The sequence below is a fragment of the Myxocyprinus asiaticus genome, chromosome 9 (genome assembly GCF_019703515.2).
Source record: "Myxocyprinus asiaticus isolate MX2 ecotype Aquarium Trade chromosome 9, UBuf_Myxa_2, whole genome shotgun sequence".
Taxonomy (NCBI): Eukaryota; Metazoa; Chordata; class Actinopteri; order Cypriniformes; family Catostomidae; genus Myxocyprinus; species Myxocyprinus asiaticus.
Window position 1 is genome coordinate 45,341,915 of NC_059352.1, and position 23,364 is coordinate 45,365,278.

Genomic DNA, 23,364 nt, shown 5'->3' on the forward strand with positions numbered 1-23,364 from the left:
ATTGCACTGTAAAAGTAACTTAAACTTACATTTACTCCAGCACATATAATCCACATTAAGTAGAACTGAAACTGGAGCTGGCAAGTCAAAATATGCTAAACTAACGCTGAACTTCTACCTTATATCCAGATGTTGGCTCATTATTTGATTGACTTTCGGTTTCTCCTAACTGCATTCTCTGGAGCTGACAATTTTACAATTATATCATTAGCACAATTAGGTTAATGAATACATGACTATATCATACAGACATAACACATAGAACTCAAACAGTCAACGCTTGTTGTAGCTGGAAAATGATGCCTAAAAATGTTCAGATCGGGCTTTCATTAACAAGCACTTGTAAGGGGCCGTCTGAAAATTCTACCAGCAGCGCAAAAATGTCGGAGGTCTCAGTGGGATGGAAAATGAGAACACCACTATTACCATTCTACCACTCCAATTTGCCCCCCAGAACTTCCGTTTCTTAGCGCAGAGTACTGTTATTTTAAAAATAACATTATTAAGCATTCTTTTATTTTGTTCTAACCAGTAACATTTTAAAAGGAGGCTGCGGAACTTTTGAACCGGAACAAAAAATAAAATAAAAAATAAAATAAAATACAGTTTTTGCTCAGAAATGAAAAACATTTTGTTTTTAGTCCCTGGTTTAACCCTCATGCACTCTTTGATCATTTTTGACCAAAATCAATTTTGTTTCTTCAATAAAACTGGTTTCCTTTATCTGACGGATACGAGACTTGGTTACTTTTCGTCCATTTTGAACACACACAAAGAAATTGGAGTTGATTCGATCAGTCTAATTGGTAGAAAAAAAAGTTACACTTGTACTGTTCCCGGTCAAAAGTGACCGCCATAGTAAATGAATAGGAAACACAAAACATTACAGATTTTTTAAAATTGTTTATTATATAAAATCTGAAAAACAGCCACAATGCAGGAAAAACACACAGACATGAAAGGGTGAGACTACCAAACATAAAGAGTGCAAAACACAAACATACACACACAAAACCGAACTGGTCAGACTATAAAAAAAGATTTAAAAAAAATATATATATATATATATTTAATTCATCAACAAAATAAATAAATTAGCCACAATGCAGAACACACACCAAAATGAATTGGTAACACCACAACACATCTACAATGTTGAAAACACACACACACACACACATTCATCTTGTTACAATCAGGGATAAATTAGGTTATTACTTGTTATTCTATTAATTTCAGGTATGCAAAAACTGACAAAAATAACCTCAAACAAATCAAACAAAATGCTAAACTTTGACAAAAGTAGTCTTTGATAATGTTCAAATATGCAGAACTTGTGACAAAATCTAGAAATCATCTTCTCTTCAACCAGGGATGAATAAGTAGCTCTCTGCAGCCTTCTAGTAGTTATACTTGTAATTTCATGTGTTTTATATATATATATATATATATATATATATATATATTATATAAATATATATATATATATATATATATATATTTTTATTTTAATGGACAGCACAGTTTGATTCTTGAGCTTTCAAACGGTATATAATTTATGAGAATTGGTTCAGTATGAGAAAATATTCATATGAAAAGTACAAAAAAAGTCACTTTTCAAGCTCAGATAGGTAAACAAATTAGTAAATAAAATAAAGGTCTAAATACCCCCCTGGTTGCAGATCTCTAGCATCTCCTTCACAGACATCCATTCAAAAAGAATGGCCACTTGTCTCCTCGCCAGTGTACCGCCCATAGAATGTGTATTGCACCGCTGCGTTATGCTATTTTATGCTAAGCTTGCAGGCTCACCTATGTAGAAGGGTTCTGCTCATGGCCACTAGAGTGCACATGACTCTTGACCTTTATGAGCAAAGAAAAGACTCAGAAACACAGGTTTCTTCAGCACGTTTGTCTTCGTCATTGTCTAACATATGTTCCTAAGTTATCTATCAATAGAAAGATAGACAGAAAGTTATAAAACATTGTGAGTCCTTAGAAATAATTGAGATGCATTGAGTTTAAAGATAATTCTTTTTGGAATTCTGATGACACCACCATTTCATCATAAGTACAGATGCTTTTGTCATGTCGATTTGTTACATTTTATTTAAGATTAAGATCAGTTTGCACACTCATGTGCTCATCTTCATCTTTTGAAATGAAATAAACCTAAAAGAGATTTCTCACTATAAATATTATACATAGCATTAGTTCATAATAGTAAAAATCAACTGGAATGTGAGTTACTTTCATATTCTTTACATACAACATTTGTCCAGTTACAAATCCAGAGGAACTGGAATGAAAAACACTTTTTCTCCCACCAACTTAAATTAGTTAACAGTTTATGATGAGAGTAAGAGAAGACTGCTGGTATGTGTAATACAAAACAAAAGACAAAAATAGGACATTCACAAACAAGCCTTAATTGCAATTTCAGTCTAAACATGCCTGGAAAAGAATTACATAAGCAACATGAGATCAAAAATCATTCTCTCTTTGGAAAATCAGACATTTTTGTTAAAAGCTTATTGGTTTAACATGAAAAGTAATACTTTCTTTTAGATGAAAACTAAACCAAATATAATTAAATAAGCAAACAAACATGATAGACAAATCCAAATATAGAAAATAAAAGACATACACTTAAATTAAACAATCATAATTACTTATGCGAGTAACTTTAGCTGGAGGATGGAAACATGGAGATGCATTTGGTTGTGTCAAGGCCAGGGTTGGGTATGGAAATGTTACGTTTTTCCAGAATGGAATATCAAATGTTCTTTCCACTCTAAATTTACATCCTTCATTCGTACACGGTAGAAAATTTAGGCTGAGCTGGAAACTGCCAGTTTCTTGAGATGGTCCATGAAAACTTGCAGACTGACATCATCAGTGAGGATTGGTGCTCCTGATTCCTACAAACCAGATTTAAAATGTTAGCATTTAGACATTCTTGAGAGATCAATAGCTCAATAGAAATGTTTGATCTTACTGTCTTGTGCCTAAAATGATTTGTGGGTTTGTACCTGGCCCCAGGCATAGAGGTTATTGTGGGTCTGGGATGGGTTGACTTTAGAGAGGAGGAAACGGGCTTGAGAACCTCCATGCTCTGTGTCGATGTATCTGGGCATGGGAAAGCGTGTCTGCAGGATCTCCTGAGCATCATCCAGAGGAGCTTGAAGCAGCTGCTTAAAGTTCTCATATTCGGGCATCTCCTGATAACCTGCTTTCCTCCACTGCGCAATGGTCTGTGAAGACGAAAAGACGACATTTACTAACCTTAACACAACTGTGCTAGACAACATTTGAGGATGCTAACTGAAAATACTGATTTCTACTCTAACCCTGTTGCATTCCACAATTTTAAGGAATGCTATTGCTTGTTTTGGATGTTATACTGGTATTTTTGAATATGAAAATGTATTTACCTCTCCATGGTAGATTACCAACTGAAAGAAGGTGTCCATCAACAGAATGCGATCTGGAAGAATGCTGCTGCTGTCCAGAAGCACAGGCTACAAAACCAAATGAAGATGTGGGATAAGTACAATTCAATTAAATGGCATTCAGCTCTTTAAATACGGATGAACGGTATATTCACCTCTGGTGGTCCGTAGAAAGAGTAGGAGTAGAGGATGGGTTGTACCATGATGAGTGACTGTGTCAGATCCTGTCTCACAAAATGATGTCTGTAGTAGGACGATTCATCCGGACTGTTATTGAACACCTGCAAGAACGGTGATCTTCTCAAGTGGAACATAAACTGTAAAGAAAATTAGCATAATGTAATTAGTGGTCAACCGATATGGGTTTTTCGATGCCCGATGCCGATATCTAGAGAGCAGGATGGCCGTTATAAATGCAGATAAACATAATACAATTTAACATCAGCAAATCAGATGTACTCAATGTTTCACTTTAGAAATTAACACTTCGAGATTTCATGGCAAATTTGCCACAAACTTGCCGTAAATTCACCACTGAAAGATTTTCACCTGCAAATAAACTTTGCCGCAAACTTGTGGCAAATTGTCCATTGTTGCCAGAGGTCTGATGCAGGTTCACCACTACCGGTGAAGAGCTACAAACTTCTGGCAAACATTTGCAGCAAACAAAAATCTAATTTGCATGTGAAAATAATGAGTGGCAAATTTGCAGCAAAGTTGTGGCAAGTTTGCAGCAAGTTTGCCAGAACTCTAGATTTTTGTAAGGGTTATTTTATACAATATTTACTCAAATTTGCATTAACTTGAAAAGAAAAAACCTTGACAACAGAAAGTGTTGACTATCCATTGACAAATCTATTGGTAAATTTTGGAACTGACACAAGGGAATGTTAACACTACTGTTAATCGGCCAAGCGAATACAGTTATCGGCCGAAACCGATAATCGTAAAATGGACAAAAAGACTAAATGTAATATGAATATTAATGAATCAATATTATGAAATTATAGATTAGTGCTTAAATTTTCAAGAGTGTTACTGGAGGAGTCTGTGTTTTACCTGTGGGTAGAGTGAGAGCGATTCAGATAGTCTGAAGGAGTTTGGATCATCTTTGTTGAACTGTCCAAATTTCTGACACTGAAACCGAACAGAAGACACAACTTTAAATGTACAGCAACATTTAAATTCATAAACTAAAACTTGCACTACAGCTCTGCAATGCGGCACTGCATGATTAAACTAGATTTTTTACATTTTCTAATGAAAATATGGGTGGCGTTTTCCCGTACAAAACCAGGCATCACAATGCTAGGGTGTTCTGGGTTGTTGCCAGGGCTTTGCTATTGGGTTGCAAAAATGCACTGAGTGCACTGCTGTGAAAGAGTCCATCTCCAACTCTCTATGATATTATGGTCCCTAGATATGGCTCGGGTCCCTACTTTAATTTTAGTCTGTGGGATTTTTTTCCGTTTTATCTAATTGCTTAGAAAAGGGATAGAACACCTCTTCTCAAAAAGTCACATGATTTGAGGTATCATTTATGCCCATATCCCTATGTGAGAGCATTAGGGGTTTGTTCAAGTAGCTAACCTTAAATAGGAGCAATAGAAATAGTGATGATTGTTTTCGCAAACACTACTGATGATCCTAAGCAAAAACAATTTGTTGTATCGGCGGTTATGAATGGAAGCATTTAACCCATATTTCCTCCTACAGGGAAAATTTCACAATAGCCCCAGGATCTGATACTTACCAATCGAATGAGCTGCCTGTCCAGCCAGCGGAGGACGTCAGGCCCCTCCTCTGACTCTGCCCTGAATACGCCAAGCCGGGCCATGAGAACGGCAGAGGCTTCCTGATCGAATGATGACTCAATATGTTGGATCTGGGACTGTGCGTCAGCCCAACTAGGTGTGACAAGAGACAAAACCGGTTTGTCAAGGACCAGTGACGCACAAATTGCACACTCAAGAATTTTGGCTATTCAAGAGCTATTAAGGGCTTAAACTACACATGATTTACGCAGCAAGACCTATTTTGAGCTAAAGCAAACACTGAAATTGTAGGTGGAAACATGATATATATATATATATATTGATTTTAGATAACACAATAGCCTTGAACTACATTAAGGTGAATAGCAACAGAAGGAGCAACCTTACTGAAACAAAAAAGAAACAAAGGGTTTTACCTATAAGAATGATATGTGTCGAATGTTTACAGTTAAAAGGGAAAGTTCACCCAAAAAATTATTTACTCACCCTCATCTCATGAACAAATTTGAAGTTTGGGGTGAACTATCCATTTAAAAAAGAATTTTACGAGTCCAAAGCTATAAACCAAGACTCACTTTCTGGCGATGGTGGTGACACGGATCCGTCGCTGTGTGTTCGAGTGTTGGTACTGAGTTACAAACTGAACAGCTCCTCTTCCACCCTGAGGGATCGGGGCGTTGTGCTACAAAAAGCCAAAAATACCATTCTTATTGTAATGTCAATGTGAATATAGTATCTCACACCCAAGCACACGTACAATAGATCAAGTCGGCTAATTATATAACAACATACCTGATTAACTACTTCAAAGTACATGGCCAGGGTGGTGGAAGGCGTAAGACTACAAATCTTCCATTGGCATGTTCCTCCGACGCCCATTTCCTGCAGACAAATAATACAAAAATGTCAGATATCTGTACACTTGGGCGATCTTTGAAGCCTAACTGGAATCCATTGTTCCAGACAGACTATCGTCTTCATTGAAGATAAAACTAGCATGAAATGTGTTGAAACTTACATTTTCTGAAACACATGATCCTTTGGTGTTGAGCGAAACACATGGGCCGATTGCACCAGAGACCTTCAGCTCCCTTGATGTCTGGTAAGAATGATGACAGAAGGGATTTGAATATACATAGAAAACTCTCAGATACATCAATCTGGGTCTACGGTGTAATTTGGTGATTTAGTCCGCCTGTAATACCTTCACTTCTAAAGTGCCGCCAAAAGCCATGCGGAACTCTCCGTTGTAGTCTTTGCTGAAGACTCTTTGGAAGGTCTGCTTGAACAGAGATGTGTTGAAGGAATCGCCCATGACAATGTGTCCACTAAAACAAGACATTATTTGTAAGTAACATATTACATTTGACTGATCCCAGTGGAATTTAAATAGTAATAGACCGATATATCGGCCAATATTTGGCCATTTTTAGATTATCGGCTGATAACCGTGTCCTCATGGAGACATACTGGCCTAAATAAATATATAAAAATATAATATTATGAATAAGGATTTTGCTGTCATTAAATCGTATTATGTGTATATCAGCATTATATCGGCCTTCTTGCTCATAATAACAATATCGGTAATTAAAAACCCCATATCGGTCGAGCACAAGTTTTAATTGTCATGCAAGACATAACAAGATCAATAATTCTTAAGTAATTCTTACCCTGTGAGGTTGGACAGACATTTCATCTCCAGTAGTCCCGTTTGATCCAGGGCACAGGCGTAGATGTCAACGGCATGTCCGTTAACTGCGGCACGATTTGCCAGAGCCTCGTAATACTGAATAGAATTCAACAGAAATTAGTTTGATGTTTATTCGATTTTAAGGAACTGCACAAAAATGTGTAACAAAACATTACAAAAAAAATGTCGCCCCCTAGCTAATGTTTTCACTCACCTTGGTGGCCTTCTTCAGATGCCGGGCATTGTCTTTCTGGATGTCGTGCCAGGAGCGAATGGGAGTCTTCAATTCATCTCCCACCACCATGCCAGGCCCCTGTGTTGGGGGGCCACCGGTAAACAGCATCACACGAGCTCCAGTATTTGGAAATGTACCCTACAAGTAGAATGGAGACCAGCGATTAATGAAAAGCAAACCTGCATTCAACATTTTCAAATGTGAACTGCAATGCAAGGGCAGTGAAAATCTAAACCATCTGTAAAGAAATTACCTTTTTCCTGATATTATGAACTCTTTGTGGTAGTGGGATAAAATTACAACTTTTAGATTTTAAATAAACAACACATGTTAAAGTTAAATGTGTCATCCTAGACTTGTTATCAAACTCAAGAGTGCAGTAGGTGGTCTGACTGTTATCTCTATAGAGTTATGTAAGAAGGTACAACTGTTCTGATATGACATGACAGCAGAAGTGGACTTTGACACTCACAGCCAGCGTTACAGACACGTGGCCAATTGTGGAACAAGCAACTAGCTTTTTAAATGTCAATCATGCTTCTAGCTAGCTTTCTGCCAAAAACTGACTTGTATTGTGACATGCTTTCAAGATCTGCTTTTTAAATGTATAATTTCCAGGCTGTACCTCCAGCAGTCCAACAGCAATGGAGAGGGCGATGCCTGTGGAGCGGAGAGGTCTCTTTCCTTGGGGAACAGGCCAGGGGTCTCTCTGCAGCTCCCCGAGCAGGTCTGTTAGGTTCATATCCACTTTGTGCACAGGCTGCAGAAATCTAAAACAGATGCAAACAAAATAGAAAATGAGTTAGTATAAAAAGTCAAAAGTGCCGGCACACCATTTCTTAATGGCACAACCATTTCGTACTTGCAGGAAGCTGCAGCGTCATGTGGGGCTAGTGGTTTCCCTTGTTGTCCAGAGGTGGCTGGATTCATCAGGCCCAGCATCTCCTGAAAATAGATAGAGTCCGGATAAATTAACACTTAAACACTTACTATCTTCTTTGTTGGCTTTTAAGGTGGTTTCTAGAACAGTACTGAATGATCTCACCACTGACCTGTATCTGTTTTGGCGTGAGCTCTTTTGTACCGCGGAAGACGTAGCTCTTGGCGATGCCTTCGCAGCTGAGCTCATGGACCTGAACCATGCGGCCGAAGGTGATGAGACCCACCATGGCGTTGGGCGGCAGGAGGCTAAGGGACATCTGCAGAGACTCTTTCAGGGCCTGGAGGTCTTCTTCTTCCAAACATGTGTCCACCACGTACAGGAAGATGAGAGGGGTTGGAGGACCACGCTGAGTCCGAATAAATCAGATTGATTTATGTTATTGAAAATATTAAATATTGTTATAAATAATTAATAAATGAACATCAGTGATTTGTATTGTTAAATTCATTAAGTTTTATTATTTTTTTATCAAATCTCGATCAAACTGAGCTTATTTGATCTGAGGCCACATCCACACTACTCCGTTTTAACTAATGTCATAATTTTCCAAAGTATGCAGTAAAGGATTGTATTTTAGAAACTTTGTTTTTGGTGTAGGAAAACGGCGTTCTACTGTACATGAGGCGAAAACTCATCAAAATTAATGCGTTTTCCAAAGAAAACATTATTGTGGATGTGGCCTGAAATTTAAAGCAACTTGAAATGTCTCTCATTAAAATATACTGATAGTATAATCAGAAAAAATGTCAACGTGGCTTTTAACAAGATGCCATCTGTGAGCTAAGGGAGTTGCAGTTAATCTATGAGTTTGTACAGTACGGTTTGTCTGTGCACAGTACAGAGTACACAGAGTAAATGTATTTACCTGCACTATGTACTCAATGGTGGAGAACTGAGGCATTAGTTCTGCTGGCTGATTCACTTCTGAAATGCCAGCATATGATGGAGGAAACTGTAAAGTAAGAGATTCATATTTATTTACAGTGACAGGTGTGGTTGATGTTATGGAATAAAGCCAAGTCTTAAAGTATGTTTATTCAATCATGTATACTCACAGAGTTCCTCTGGAAACAAAAGTTGCAGGCCCATATCTTTGCTCTGAAGTCCACTTGACTACAAAAGAAATAAAAGTGTTAAAGGTGCAACAGTCATCTAAGAAGAAGCCTTTCTTTAACTTGGAGACCCAGACATTAGCACATGAATTGAAACAGTATTTATAATATTAACTATCCTGATTCAATGGTGCATTCACTTCATGTCGAAATTACAGTAATTACGAGATTCCGACGAAAAAGTGCTCACATCTTTGTCGAACTCATAAATGCAAGTTGTAAACTCGGAAAACCATGAAAGCTCTTTACTTGACAATCGTGACATGGAAAAAGAACCAATATGGCAGCGGCCACCACAGCTGAAGTTAGTAAACCAATATTTATCTTTGATATGCCATTTTATTAAGCCATTGTGCCAGTTTACATGCACACCAATACGCAGTTAACACCTAAAAATCAGCTTATTTAAAAAAATCAGACAAAGCAAGAAACCCACATTTACATGAGATTTGAAATAATCGAGTTATTCGCTGCTTTTGACGTCAATCTGTGAAGAGGCATGTGCACAACACTTCCGCACACTGGATAAGCCAGTAAGAATGCCGCTAAAAGGTGTTTGCATGCAACATGAAATTGGGGTAATGGGCAAAAAGCTACCTGTGTTGATCGGTTAATTCTTACGCAGTTTATGACCTTACACCGATAAAGGAAACCGTTTAAGTTAATGCGTTTACATGACCAAACACGTTGTTGACTTATTAGGCATAATCGGTGTAGGAACGTGCATGTAAACGCGCTCATTGAGGTCTGGAGCATTTTCGTTACATGAACATATACAGATGAATTAATTTCGTGATAAACATTAAGCTATTTTAAACAACAAAGCCGTTTGTGTGTTAAGTTTTGCCATAGAAATATAATTGACCAGGTCTGAGGACGTGAATAGCTCCGAGTAGAATCTTCGAGTTGCAATCTTGAAATTACAGTAATTCAGACATGACATGAATGCACCATTATTAACATACAGTGACAATGTGGATAAAGAGGTATTTTATCATTTAAAAAAAAAAAAAGCTTTGAAATAATATAATTAGGAAGGGAAAGATCAAACACCAAATCTCCACTTTACAGCAGCATTTTACTAACACCAAATTAAAAACAAAAGAATCCAGAATATATCCAATTCAAGCAAAAATAGGTGATCAAATCAAAACAAAGCTATAAGCCACAAGAGGCCTAAGTTACAATAATTTTAGCATGGGAAAGGTGCAAAACCTCCATAACTTTAGTCCCTGAAACTTTTGTGCCAAAAAAATAACAAATATAACCATTTTTCCAATTGGTTATATAGTTCATTAGTCCAATTGTAAGCTGCTTATGCTCAAGCAATATAGGTGTGTGTTTGTCAGCTCATTCAATCTACTGAATGGAATTTACAGTATCCATTTTATAACAAGCTTTTTACTAGAGGAATATTCACATTTATCCATTTGGCAATCCAAAAAGATTTTATCAGTACGTGTGTTCTCTGGAAACCGAACCCATTACCTTGCCATTTCTAGTTCCATGCTCTACCTGTCTAGCTACAGAAATTCTATTATCCAAGACTCATTTCAAGTCCACCAACTAATCAATCTGACTCACAATCCTGGGTTAATTCCAAAAGTCACCTGGTGATGTTCACCTACACCGATTCCACACTACACTACATTCGAAAAATGTATTCAGTCCTTACCAGAGTGGGTTGAGTACGGCTTTGCAGCTGGCCCGGCTACACAGTACCGGTTCGTACTGGACCGGAGGCAGATCTGGTCTTTCTTTGAGAGGTGTGTAGAGGCAGGAAACAGGAACCACTAGCCGTGTGGCCTCCAGGCGGCTGGAAGGCCAGAGGTTCCAACTGCATCGTATCCCATCACGATCTTCGTTCTGTTGGATGAACTCTTGGTAGGTCGCCATTACAGTCAGAACTGTGACCGGCCAGAAAGAGAGGCATAATGAGTAAACAATGAGTAGAGAAGACTTTTTAAACCTAAACCACACCTTATGGGTTGCGTCTCCAAACTGGAAGAGCAAGATACCATTCCATAACCTAAAATTAAACGCAAATACCTGAGTGACAGGGACAATATTATCGCCCAAGTCAGCAACGCAGGCGGAAATAGTGTTCTTTGATTTTTGTTCTGGCCAAGTGAGTTCTTTACGCAGCTGTCATCTTTGAACAAAGCCGCTTTACGTGAGCAATTCTCATGCACACGCTTAACACGTCAGAAAGAACTTGTTGAACGGAGATATGTGTAGAGGTGTCGAGTCAAACACAGTGCTATTTTTAAGCCATCTGTGCCAAAGCTAGGACACACCTGGTACAGAAAACCTACTCACCTCAAGACACAAACGTGCTGACTAAACACAAATGACTCCAAAATATTAGACAGAGAGGAGACTTTGACCTCTGATAAACCTGGGCTGAACCAAAGGAATCCCTGGAAATGGATCAACGCTACAGGCTAAATCATGGTCCAATACCTGTATTGATTGTTTGATTACACAATAGAATTCACCATTTCAAATAGTTCTAAAGACACAACTCACAAAATAACAGTAAACTAATAGGACAACATACTGCTTAGTAAATTGTCAGAACACAAAATAGTTTGAAAGCAACTGGTTTACACTCACAAGATATCATTTATTGATGCACGGCAAAATCGTATGTACAAAAACAACTACAACACATTGCTTTTAATTGGTAATATATAACTTAATAAAAACTAACACTTCTAAATTATAACGCATTGATATAAATACACGGTAAACTTAAAGGACTTATTATAATGCCCATGTGTGCTCTGAAGTCACAATATTACAGAAATCTTTTACCACAATATACAAAAAAGAGTAAAATATATGATTTATAAATGGCCAGCAAACCGGATAGCTTCATAACCACTAGTTAATGCTGATAAAATAGCATTTAATGCATGGTAGAGTTTAGGTATTTATAATAATGAAAACATTTGTCAAAAAAAATAAAAAATAAAAAAACAATAAAAAATCAAAAATAAAAAATAAAAAAAACAATTTGAACTGTGACGTCACGAATACTACATTATAGTTGTCAAACTCGCGCCGGACAATTCCATCACACGTATTTCATGCCATTTAATCGCTTAAAAGCAGGGAAGCGGTGGACGCCATTTATAGTACATAATATCTTGATAATCAATGTGAAAACATAACGCTAAATATACACATATATGACCCGTTTGCACACTAACATGACTGACTTCCGCCGACTTAATCCGGGGTCTGCGGTTTAAATCGAACAGATCAACGGTCGTTGCTTTGTATTCCCAAACAAACAGCTAGACATACCTTCTTTCTAGACGAGACTTTTAATCCAAACCGTAAAAAATAATAGATAAGACCAGCGATCACAGCCGCATTGAAAAATGAAGATCAGACCGTCGAGAAGGCTTCGCCCCGGCCCGGTTCCTGTAGCTCCGAAGAGTGACGTGTTACTACACACTCCGCGCAAGACGATTGGCTGCTGCGTTCTGACGTCATGGGAACGTTCAGTTGCAGTGTCGAATTTCTGTGCGTAGACGTGCCAAGCGATTTCCATGGTAGCGCCTGATGCAAATAAGCGTTCTGCGTAAATTCTTGCGTGACCTGAAATTTCTGATATACCTTCATACCATATGAAAATAAGTGGGCTAAGCAATGTTTTGTTTATGTATTATTGTTTTATATTGTCATATAAGAATGAATGATGGAAATAAATATCCATACAAAATGTATGAATATTGCTGACATTCACAATTCATGGATATTCATTAACCTAATTTATGAACGTTTTTAAAGCTTTGATGTGTTAATGTAAAAGTGTTCTAAGTGTTCTAACCTGCTAGATCTTTTTAAGGAATATTCCAGGTTCAGTACAAGTTAAGCTCAATCGACAGCATTTGTGGCAAAAAAAAAAAAAAAAAAAAAAGCCAAAATCTGAGTTTTTATTTTATTTTATTTTATTTTTTATTTTATTTTTATTTATTTTTTATTTTTGTATTGCTTAATGAACTACAGTGACATAATAGACTAAACAAAACAATAGTTATAACCAGACATACACAGGGGATATAGTACAATACTTTACATACATTATATATATATTTTCCTTCTTTTTTACACAAGTTAGCCTATATTATATTAATTATATTTTTCATTTTGTTTGTTAAATTAGTCATAGACTCATATAACATTTTAAGGTCTATACAGAATAATTTGAAGCATGGTTTTATCTCTGTTACTTTTGCTTTATGTAAATGAAATTTCCCAAGCAGAGTTAATAGTTTTATGGTATGGTCAACTATGGGAGAACCAGTGTTACAGTCCAAGAACAAAATCATGTATCATAATTATTTTATGAAGTACATCAAATATTAACAAAGAAATCTGTGTCCAAAGTTCCTTAGAATATTTACATGCACAAAATAAATGTATAAGAATTTCGGGCTCAGTTTTACAAAAAGAACATAGTGGTGAAATATCCTCCTTTAATTTATTAAGAAAAACATTGCAAGGGTAGTATCTATGCAAAACTTTAAAATGTATTTCCTTAACTTTTTTAGGCAATAAAAATGTATTAATTTCCAAAATCTGAGTTACAGCAAAGTCTTTCTACCAAGTCACTGTCGGACATCTTTGGAACGCTCTCGGGAGGCTCTTTCCAGTCATGCCAGTGCAGCTACTATCTACTTGAATTGAGAAAGACCAAAATCTCAAAAACGGTTGGTCAAGATTAAGATCAAAGAACATATTTCAAATCAGCAATAAAATCTGACAATACTGGAATAATAAATTGTGATTCTTTACCTCATATTACGCTAAGAAATGGCACTTTCCTGGCTTGTGTAGCTAATGTGCATGCACCTTCTAAAGTTGATTGACAGGTGATGTCTGTATCTAAAAGGTGATTGGTTATTTTAACTGAAAGGCAGGAGTTCCTTTCTTCATCCGTTGACAGTTGGGCACACAAGACTCCTTGGTTGAGCGTTCCAACTTCTCCCATTCAATTTGATAGATGTGGCCCATCTCTGCTAAATACTCACTGGTTACAGTGAGGCACTTACAATGGAAGTGAATGGGGCCAGTCTGTAAACACTGAAATACTCACTGTTTCAAAAGAATAGCCACAAAACATAAACAATATCATTTTTTTATTGTGATTAAACTGCTTACTAAACTTTACCAAAAGTTATATCCAAAATTATAAGCTTCACATTTCTGAGTTTAAACCTTCCAAAAATTGGCCCCATCCATTGTAAGTGCCTCACTGTAACCTCAATTTTTGCTTCTTATACTTCTTATACAAGTTGAAATATTTTTTGTGGTAATCAACATTATGCCACTATCGATTGATCTTAAAGGTGCTGTAAGCTATTTCAGCCGTTCTAGTTCCACGAGACTGAGTTGTTGTATTAGCCACGCCCCCTCTTTCCAAAACCCTGCACTACAAAGATAACAAATTAGCTTTATTGAGACCGACATCATGCAGAAACGGTTGTCTAAAACAACAGCAGGAAAATAGCACCCTCAACAGGCAACTGTTATGAACAACATGACTTAAAATTGGCAGTAAGCCTCAATAATTCGCTGCAACTACAATACTATGAGAACGCGCAAAATGATTGACAGGTCGAAAGCGTCATTGTCCATGGCCTGTGGACAAATTTTTATTTGCTTTTTACAGAGTTTAGTGCAGTCAAAGAGACAGGTGAGATATCATACGACACTTATGTCATTAATATCTTTCAGGGAGTAGGACATTTTTTGGACACCTTTCCATGAAAAAAATCGCTTACAGCACCTTTAACTTCTATTGAACCTGGAATATTCCTTTAACATTGTGCGACCCCGTGTACACATGCGTGGACATTGTATTTTGGTTTTGCCATACCCAACGCATAATTTAAATCCATTTAAACCAACTGATCTCAGTTTGGAAGACTCTGGGTTGTCAGTAAAGGGTTCAACATTCGACGTACAGAGTCATGTGACAAAACAACATGGCACCGATCACAGCAGAGTTTGTCTTTGGGAAAAATGCCGACAAAACTACATCTGGTAAGAAACCTAATTAAGTTTTTACATTGAAACCTGTCTGAGTCAAAAGATTAGTGTCTCTAGTTTAATCCGATATGCCATTTTAAAAATTTGAGCAATTTATCGCAAAACGCCTCACTACTTAACACATTGTACACTAATGTGTACTTAAGCAATTTTTTCCCCCTCATAATTCCTATATTTACTGTGATTTATCACATTAAGAATCAATGAGTTCATCCAACAGCTGAACATTTTTGCTTTCAGAGGCTTTATATGGCGTTAGGATGAAAATAAGGTGCATTTCAAACTGTTCTGAGACCAGTGCAGACAGACAGCTCACTGGAAGTTAAGTCATTCACTAAATAAGGAGCAGGGGTGCAAGGGAGCATCCTATAGCTTCCTATGCATTCAGTCCTAAAATCCGACCAAATGTTCAGTTTCAGGCTGCAGATGATGTTTGGACCACTCAACATGTTTGTCAATTACATTAAATCAGAAACAATTATGCTATTTTCTGATGTAATGTCTGTAACATCTCAAAAACTTGAATAACCAACACTCTTGGAAACATAATAAACAATTTGATTAAAAAAAAAAAGTATTATTTACATTTTCACAACTTATCCCCACTGTTTTTAGGAAAACTCTTTGCTCTAGAATTTATCTATTTTTTGCATGTTTATTAGGTGCAACTAGTTACAAATTAAAAAGTGGAATTAAAAATGCATACAGCAGTCATGCTTGGGTCTCAAGAGGTTAAGTGGAGGTACCACAGGCATAAATTATCATTTTTGGAAAGGTTTGCCAATTCTGACTTCAACTACCAAACTTTAAAAAAAGATTCAAACAGGCCTAACAGAATTTATAAACATTTCCCTTTTTATAAGTTTACATATTTGTATATATTTCACATTACACTACACTGTTTTATTATTGTCTGTATTTATTGTTTGTCAATAGTTGCACAATGTTTGTCATAGTTTGTACTATAGATCCATGAAACAACAACAGTCCGTTACCTCCATTGCCCTGCAATTTATTATAATGACAATAAACTTGACTTGACATCAGCACTGGAAAGCATCCTTCTAAGGCCACTTTCTTAAAGTGACATTTTGCTCAGGTAGTAAAAGTAATATCTTATGTTTCATTTAGATACAGACTGATCATTTTAGAAATTGCTTCTGAAATGATATTGCTGGTAATTGCCATATGGGCCTTTAGAAATCATTAACACAAAAGGGGCAAAAAGTATGTTCATTTACATATACTAAATATATATACAGTTATATATATATATATATAGTTAAATAAACAACCTTTTGACATAAAGGTCTGACAATTAACAACCACTGAGTTGTTGGTTACATTAAAAGAAAACATTTATATTTATATCTTTGCTACACCCGTTTGATATAATATGCAAATTTGTGCATATTTACTTAGATGTTTAATTTGCCTGTTTTAAAGTTTAATTGGGGAGATTGACATTACAATAAAAATAATTTTTAATGTGTATTTTAATATGGCCAGTTTTTATATTTAGATCATAGGAAAAGAAAATTCACCTATAGGGATCTCATAGAAATGTGTCCGTAGATGGCGCTTTATACAAACTTAGAGAGAGAGAGAGAGACACAGACAGATAGAGAGAGAGAGAGAGAGCACGAGCGCATGTACTCAATCTTTGCAGTAACGCTCATTTCTCTAGAGCTCTCGCTGAGGATGCTGCCGTCTCTCGTCCGCCTCCATGAGGATGCTGGAGCGCGCTCAGACGGACGGAGGCGAGCGCATCGGGCAGGCTGAAACCACCCATATTTTACATTGTCACTTTTCTAAACTTGCAAGAACTATGCATGGGAGTCGATGCTGAATATACCTGGGCGGACTTCTTCTGTATGCCGCCCTTCCTCCTACTCGTCAGCTGCACCAGCTGTTGCTTTGGGACAAGTGAAGGCGACTCCCACTCTACGGGCATCGGATACGGGCATCACACCACAATGCGTCCTCTGTCTCCCTGACTCCTCCTAACACAGCGGATGCTGACTGCCTCATTAATATTTGATCAGCACCTGGTATCGCAGCAGCAGCAACTCGCCTCTTCTGATGGAGAAAGCACAAGCACAAGCACAACAAGCACAGCCTCAGCTGTCTGGATCAGAAAGTCCTGCAGAAGACATCTCCAACCTCACGGACGAGGAGCTCCTCCAATGGAGCAAAGAGGAGCTGGTGCGGCGACTCCGGACGTCTGAAGCCGATAAAATAAGCGTTATTGTGGATCACAGCAATCTGATTCGGGAAGTAAACCGCAGTCTACAGCTGCATCTGAACGAGATCCGGGGGCTGAAGGTGAGCAGATGATGCGATCGTGGGTGTCTGGAGTGCACCTGCGCTCAGTGTGGATGTAATTTGTCATGTTGCTGTAGGAATAACGCCTTGAACAGTGTTTGTCTCATAATATGCTCATATTCTTATTAAAATATAAAGCTTCTGAAAAATAAACTTAGTAAGTTTTAAGTTCCTTCTTGGATTGAACCTTTTCCTTTGGCATGCTTTTTTTTTTTTTTCATATCTGGCAAGAATGATTTCATAACTGTCTAAACTGGCAGTGTGTTAAAACACCTGTTGTGAGTGTGTGTTAGATTGTGGTATGGATTTGGTAATCTAAACATTCCACACATCTTTTTTTAAGCCTCACCTAACTATTTGAACTCAATTACGAGTGTAATAATTAAAAAAGGAAAATAAATACATAAATACAGCGTAAGAATAGAGCGCAACAGTGCCCACCCACATTTACAGCTGTCTGGTATTTTTCCTCATTAATTTTTTTTCCATAGGCATTTCATAAAATCCTTCATAAAAGAGTTCTAAGCCATGAACCAAACCAACCAGCTCTGATGTGAATCACAACATTACAAACTTGCGAAATATTATTTGAAAATTAGACAAAAAGACACAAGCAGTGTTGGGTGTGATCCAATTACAAAGTAATTAGTTACTGTAATTTAATTACTTTTTAGTAAAAACAAGTAGTGTAATGCAGTACATTTTAAATGATTGTAATCAGATTAGTTACTGACTTTCAATTAATTAAATTACTTTTAAGTACATTACAGGGTTATGCTTATTTCTAATATATTATTTATGTAGAATACATGAATTATGGCCCCGTTACGAGCCATTGTGAAGGAGAAATGTGGGGTGCTGAGTATATGACAATGTGTGTAACAATGAACAAGGCAGAAATTTAGACATTATTTTGAATTTGTTGAGAGGAAAAGTGTTTTAGTAAGTAACTTAAAAGGAAAGTAACTAGTAATGTGATTACTTGTCCAATAAAGTAATTAGTAAAGTAATCTGATTACATTTTTTAGAGAAATAATTAGTCATTTGTAGTGTATTACTATTTTAAGTGACTTAAGTAGCCTAACACTGGGTACAAGACTGTGTACATACCGTCTTTCCTGAGGGCATGAACTACAATCCCATGAAGCCTTGCGAATTATGTAAAACAATAGAGCGCAACAGTGCCTGTCCACTTATTCAGCCGTCTGGGTTCTGGAAGTATTTTCCCCATACATTTTTCCCTTATGATTTTTCATAAAATCCTTCATAAAAGAGTTGTAAGCCATGAACCAAACAAACCATCTCTGAGGTGAATCACAACATTACAAACTTTGTTTTGGAGCCAAAAAAGTATTTGAAAATTGGACAAAAAGACAAAGGTACAAGACTGTGTACTTACTTTCTTTCATAAGGGAACGGACTACAATCCCATGAAGCATTGCGAATGATGTTATTGAATAAAAAAACTATGGGAATGTATAAAACTTTTGATTTAAGGTTGTAGATAATGTAAAGACCCAATATATTTTAAGCTTATTGCAAAATATTCCAATATGTACAAATAGATAAGAAGTTTAAGTGTGAAGAGACACGACTGGATTATGTCATTCACAGTGCATCATGGGAGTGAATTCCACTATTAAACACTATTTTTAAACAATGAAGTTGAAATAACGTAGACGGATGGCTTAAAAGGAAGCATATACCATCACTGAAGAACCATGGAGCTCACAGTAGGTCTGTCTTTAAAGGTTTATAAGCTATCGTTGAAAATCAATTCATCTATGGAAAAAAGGAATGGGAATTTTCCTTCTCGGCACCAGACTGTTGCGCTCTATGGAAAAACATATATCTATTGATTTAAAGTTGTTGATCTAAAGTAAAGAAACAATATATTTTTGATGATATATTCAGATATTTAAATATATGTAATAAGTAGTTTGATAGTATCAGAAGACTGACTCGATTGTTTGGTGTGGTGTTTTTTTGGTCGTGATTCTCTGATTGGTGGAGTGTTGATTATCATGGGTAGTGTAATTCTTTACCAGGGATTCCACTATTAAACACGATTTCTCAAAAATAAAGTTGAAATAACACAGACTGATGGTTTTAAAAGAAGCATATACAATCAATTAACAACTTTGGAGCTCACAGTAGGTCTGTATTAAAAGGTTTTTTATAGTTATCATTAAAAATTAATTCTCCTATGGACAAAATAAATGGAATGTTGCACTTTATTAAAATACAGCAGTTAATTCAACTCTTTTTGACACTGTACAGGCAGTTGTTGCAGCCAGGTAGCTCTAATGCAGAAATAGCATTAGACCTACTGTGAGCTCCGAGGATGTTCATCAATAGTATATTCTTTCAATGAAGCTATCAGTCTGCGTTATTTCAACTTCATTGTTTAAAAATCTTGTTTGATAGCGGAATTCCTGGTGAACAACTACATTAGCCATGGTCCAGCAGAAAAAGCTTCACCAATCAGAGAAGCGCGGCCAACAAAGCACGCAAAACGATCCCAGAAGAGACCACCCACTCCCATGATGACACAATTGAGTAGGTCTCCTTTCACACTTAAGCTACTTATATATTTGTACATATCGGAATATTTTGCAAAAAACTTAAAATACTGAGCTCTTTATTAGGAACACTATGATCCTAATAAAGTGCCCAATATGGTCTTCTGCTGTTGTAGCCCATCCACTTTAAGGTTTGATGTGTTGTGCATTCGGAGATGTTATTCTGCTCACTACAGTTGTACAGAGTGGTTATCTGAGTTACCATAGCCTTTCTGTCAGCTTGAACCAGTCTGGCCATTCTCCATTGACCTCTCTCGTCAACAAGGCATTTACGTCTGCAGAACTGCCACTGACTGGATGTTTTTTGTTTTGGCACCATTCGGAGTAAACTCTAGAGACTGTTGTGTGTGAAAATCCCAGGAGATCAGCAGTTACAGAAATACTAAAAACCAGCCTGTCCGGCACCAACAATCATCAGCCACATTCGGAATCACTGAGATCACATTTGTTCCCCATTCTGATGGTTGATGTGAACATTAACTGAAGCTCCTGACCCGTATCAGCATGTTTTATGCATTGCATTGCTGCCACACGATTGACTGATTAGATTATCACATGAATACGTAGGTGTACAGTAGTTCCTAATAAAGTACTTTTTCGAGGTACTTCATGGGATTGTAGTTCGTGCCTTCATGAAAGACGGTAAGTAAGTCTTGTACCATTGTCCTTTTGTCCGATTTTCAAATACTTTTTTGCTTCAAAACAAAGTTTGTAATGTTGTGATTCACCTTGGAGCTGGTTACTTTGGTCCATGGCTTACAACTTTTTTATGGAGGATCTTTTTGAAAAGCCTATGCAAAAAATTGATGGGAAAAATACTTCCAGAACCCAGACGGCTGAAAAAGTGGGTGGGGCAAACTGATAGCTTAGCTTCAATGAAAGCATATACTATTGATCAACAACCTTGGAGCTCATAGTAGGTCTGTTTTAAAAGGTTTCTAAGTTATCGTTTAAAATTAATTCACCTATAGAAAAAATTAATGGGGTTTTTACTTCCGTAACCAGACTATTGCACTCTATTGCCTGCACATCAGGGGCTCAAGGGCTATTTCTCCCACTTCACTCATATCACTCTGCAATCTCTAAGCTAATTAAATAATTTCAACTCAAATCAATATTTCAGTATAAGCGAGATATGAGCAATCAGATGGTAATTTTCGCAAAATAAACACCAATAGACGCAAACCGGTGGTTGAATGGAACTGTGGCTGGACACTTCGCAGTCTCTTTCTTCTCACATAATAATGTAATTTCATCTCAAATCATTATTTCATGTCCATTTAATTATTTATTTGGTAAGTATCCATGTAATAAGTGAGATAATTTACAGTCAGCTGGTCATTATCACAACATAAACCCTTCAGGGTTTTAAAAGACCATGCCGATAGATAGTAGTGGTAGTTCCCCTTGTGCTAGTTCAAAGATCTACCAATAGCTTAGTCAATGAATAATAAACATTTTGTTTTGTAGTGAATTTTGTGAAGTATTATAGTAAACCATAGTATAAATTAAGTGTTTTGCAATTTTTGTCTTCAAAAATTATCCATTATCCACCTTGATCTCTAGATATTGGTATCACCATTGGCTATTAAAAAATCCATATCAGTTGACCATTAATTAAGGCATCTTTCATGGAATAGTCATTCAATTAGTGGGCCTCAAAATGTCTATAACCATTTATTGTAAAAAATAACACCTTTTAGTCTCCATTGTCTTGGAATAGCAGCAATGTAATAATATTTAATATTATTAATACTTTTTATCATATTGGCTTTAAATATTATTCATGTCCAGTACATTCACCAGCTCCTGACTTTTCTTTGTGTTTCTTATGGTGACAAAGGAAGTAAACCAGAAGTTGCAAGATGAAAATCGGGAACTGCGAGACTTGTGCTGCTTCCTGGATGATGACCGGCAGAGGGGCAAACGAGTGTCATGTGAATGGCAGCGTCTGGGCCGTTTCAGTGCCAGCGTCATGCGTAAGGAGGTGGCACTGTACCTTCAGAAGCTGACCGAGCTAGAGCGCAGGCAAGAGGAAGTGATTCAGGAGAACCTGGAGCTTCGGGAGCTTTGTGTGCTGATGGACGAGGAGAAGGGAGGCACCGGAGGAGGCCACAGTGGGACAGGTTCTGCTGGGTGTCGGAATTCCATTGACAGCCAGAGTGGGCTCCTGGTACCTGGCTTGATGCGGGATGTTGGGGATGGAAGCAGCACGTCTAGTGCAGGAAGTGCTGACAGCTCTGAGCATCCACACCATAAGCCGGCACCATCTAGTGGAGGAACTGGGAGTAGCAGCCCGGATCTCCACAAGTCTCATCCTGGGAAAGGAGGCAGAGGAGATCGTGGGGAGATCTCCAGCCCTGACCCTCCTGTCCGACACAGAAGCACCAGCCTGGAGTACCCCTTCATACTGCCCCAGCCCTGCCGGCCTCGCTGTGGCTCCATATCTGTGCCTGATCATCGGCTGATTAGAGGGCTGAGTCCAGAAAAGTACAGCCGGTCACTGGGCCACCGAAGCCCAGAGACTCACCCAAAGCACCATCTGGCTCCAGGGCAGGCGATGAGTCCAGAGCTCTACATCCGGAGGCATAGGGGAAGCTTAGGAAGTGGACCTGGAAGCCCAGAGCCTAGGCAGGTGCTGCTAGGAGCATCTGAGCTGCACCTTGAAAAAAGTAAGCTTGGTGGAGGTAGTCCTGAGATGCTGAGGCACCAATACAGCATGAGTCCAGAGCATGGGAAGTTTGGCAAACCTGGTAGAGAGATGTCACCACGGAGACTGGCAGAAGATGAACTTTTGCCACACCATCGGAGCATCTACAATGGCATGAATGGTGGGTCAGAATTACAAAGTGATACATTTCTGAAAACATTCAAGAACTTTTTATGACACTGATTACCACCCCTGGAGTAGCGAGTTTGAATCCAGCGGGTGCTGAGTGACTCCAGCCAGGTCTCCTAAGCAACCAAATTGGCCCGGTTGCTAGGAAGGATAGAGTCACATGGGGTAACCTCCTCATGGTCGCGATTAAATGGTTCTCACTCTCAATGTGGTGCGTGGTAAGTTGTGCATGGATCGTGAAGAGTAGCATGAGCCTCCACATGCTGGGAGTCTCCGTGGTGTCATGCACAGCAAGCCACGTGATAAGATGTGTGGATTGATGGTCTCAGAAGCAGAGGCAAC

At 37.7% G+C, this 23,364-nt stretch overlaps 2 protein-coding genes across 3 annotated transcripts in view; one reads left to right on the forward strand and one right to left on the reverse strand.

Annotated features, from left to right (window-relative positions):
- Window positions 1-888: 888 nt before the first annotated feature.
- LOC127446681 (protein transport protein Sec23A) lies at window positions 889-12,669 on the reverse strand. Its single transcript, XM_051707812.1, has 19 exons — window positions 12,523-12,669; window positions 10,886-11,117; window positions 9,154-9,211; window positions 8,964-9,050; window positions 8,208-8,444; window positions 8,018-8,100; window positions 7,781-7,925; window positions 7,135-7,293; window positions 6,901-7,016; window positions 6,432-6,555; window positions 6,246-6,326; window positions 6,020-6,109; window positions 5,803-5,909; window positions 5,206-5,359; window positions 4,512-4,589; window positions 3,608-3,769; window positions 3,435-3,521; window positions 3,033-3,254; window positions 889-2,921 (listed from the first exon to the last, which is right to left on the reverse strand). The coding sequence occupies exons 2-19, from the start codon at window positions 11,104-11,106 to the stop codon at window positions 2,832-2,834; spliced, it is 2,301 nt and encodes a 766-aa protein (XP_051563772.1). The 5' UTR covers window positions 11,107-11,117; window positions 12,523-12,669; the 3' UTR covers window positions 889-2,831.
- A 4,324-nt stretch (window positions 12,670-16,993) lies between these two features.
- The window catches only part of LOC127446688 (coiled-coil domain-containing protein 85A-like), a 34,441-nt gene continuing 28,070 nt past the window's right edge, over window positions 16,994-23,364 (forward strand). For both annotated transcript variants that reach the window (XM_051707826.1, XM_051707827.1), the window contains exons 1-2: window positions 16,994-17,601; window positions 22,027-23,014. In XM_051707826.1, coding sequence (XP_051563786.1) covers window positions 17,359-17,601; window positions 22,027-23,014 — 1,231 coding nt within the window. In that variant the 5' untranslated portion in view covers window positions 16,994-17,358. The remainder of the gene's footprint in view (window positions 17,602-22,026; window positions 23,015-23,364) is intronic.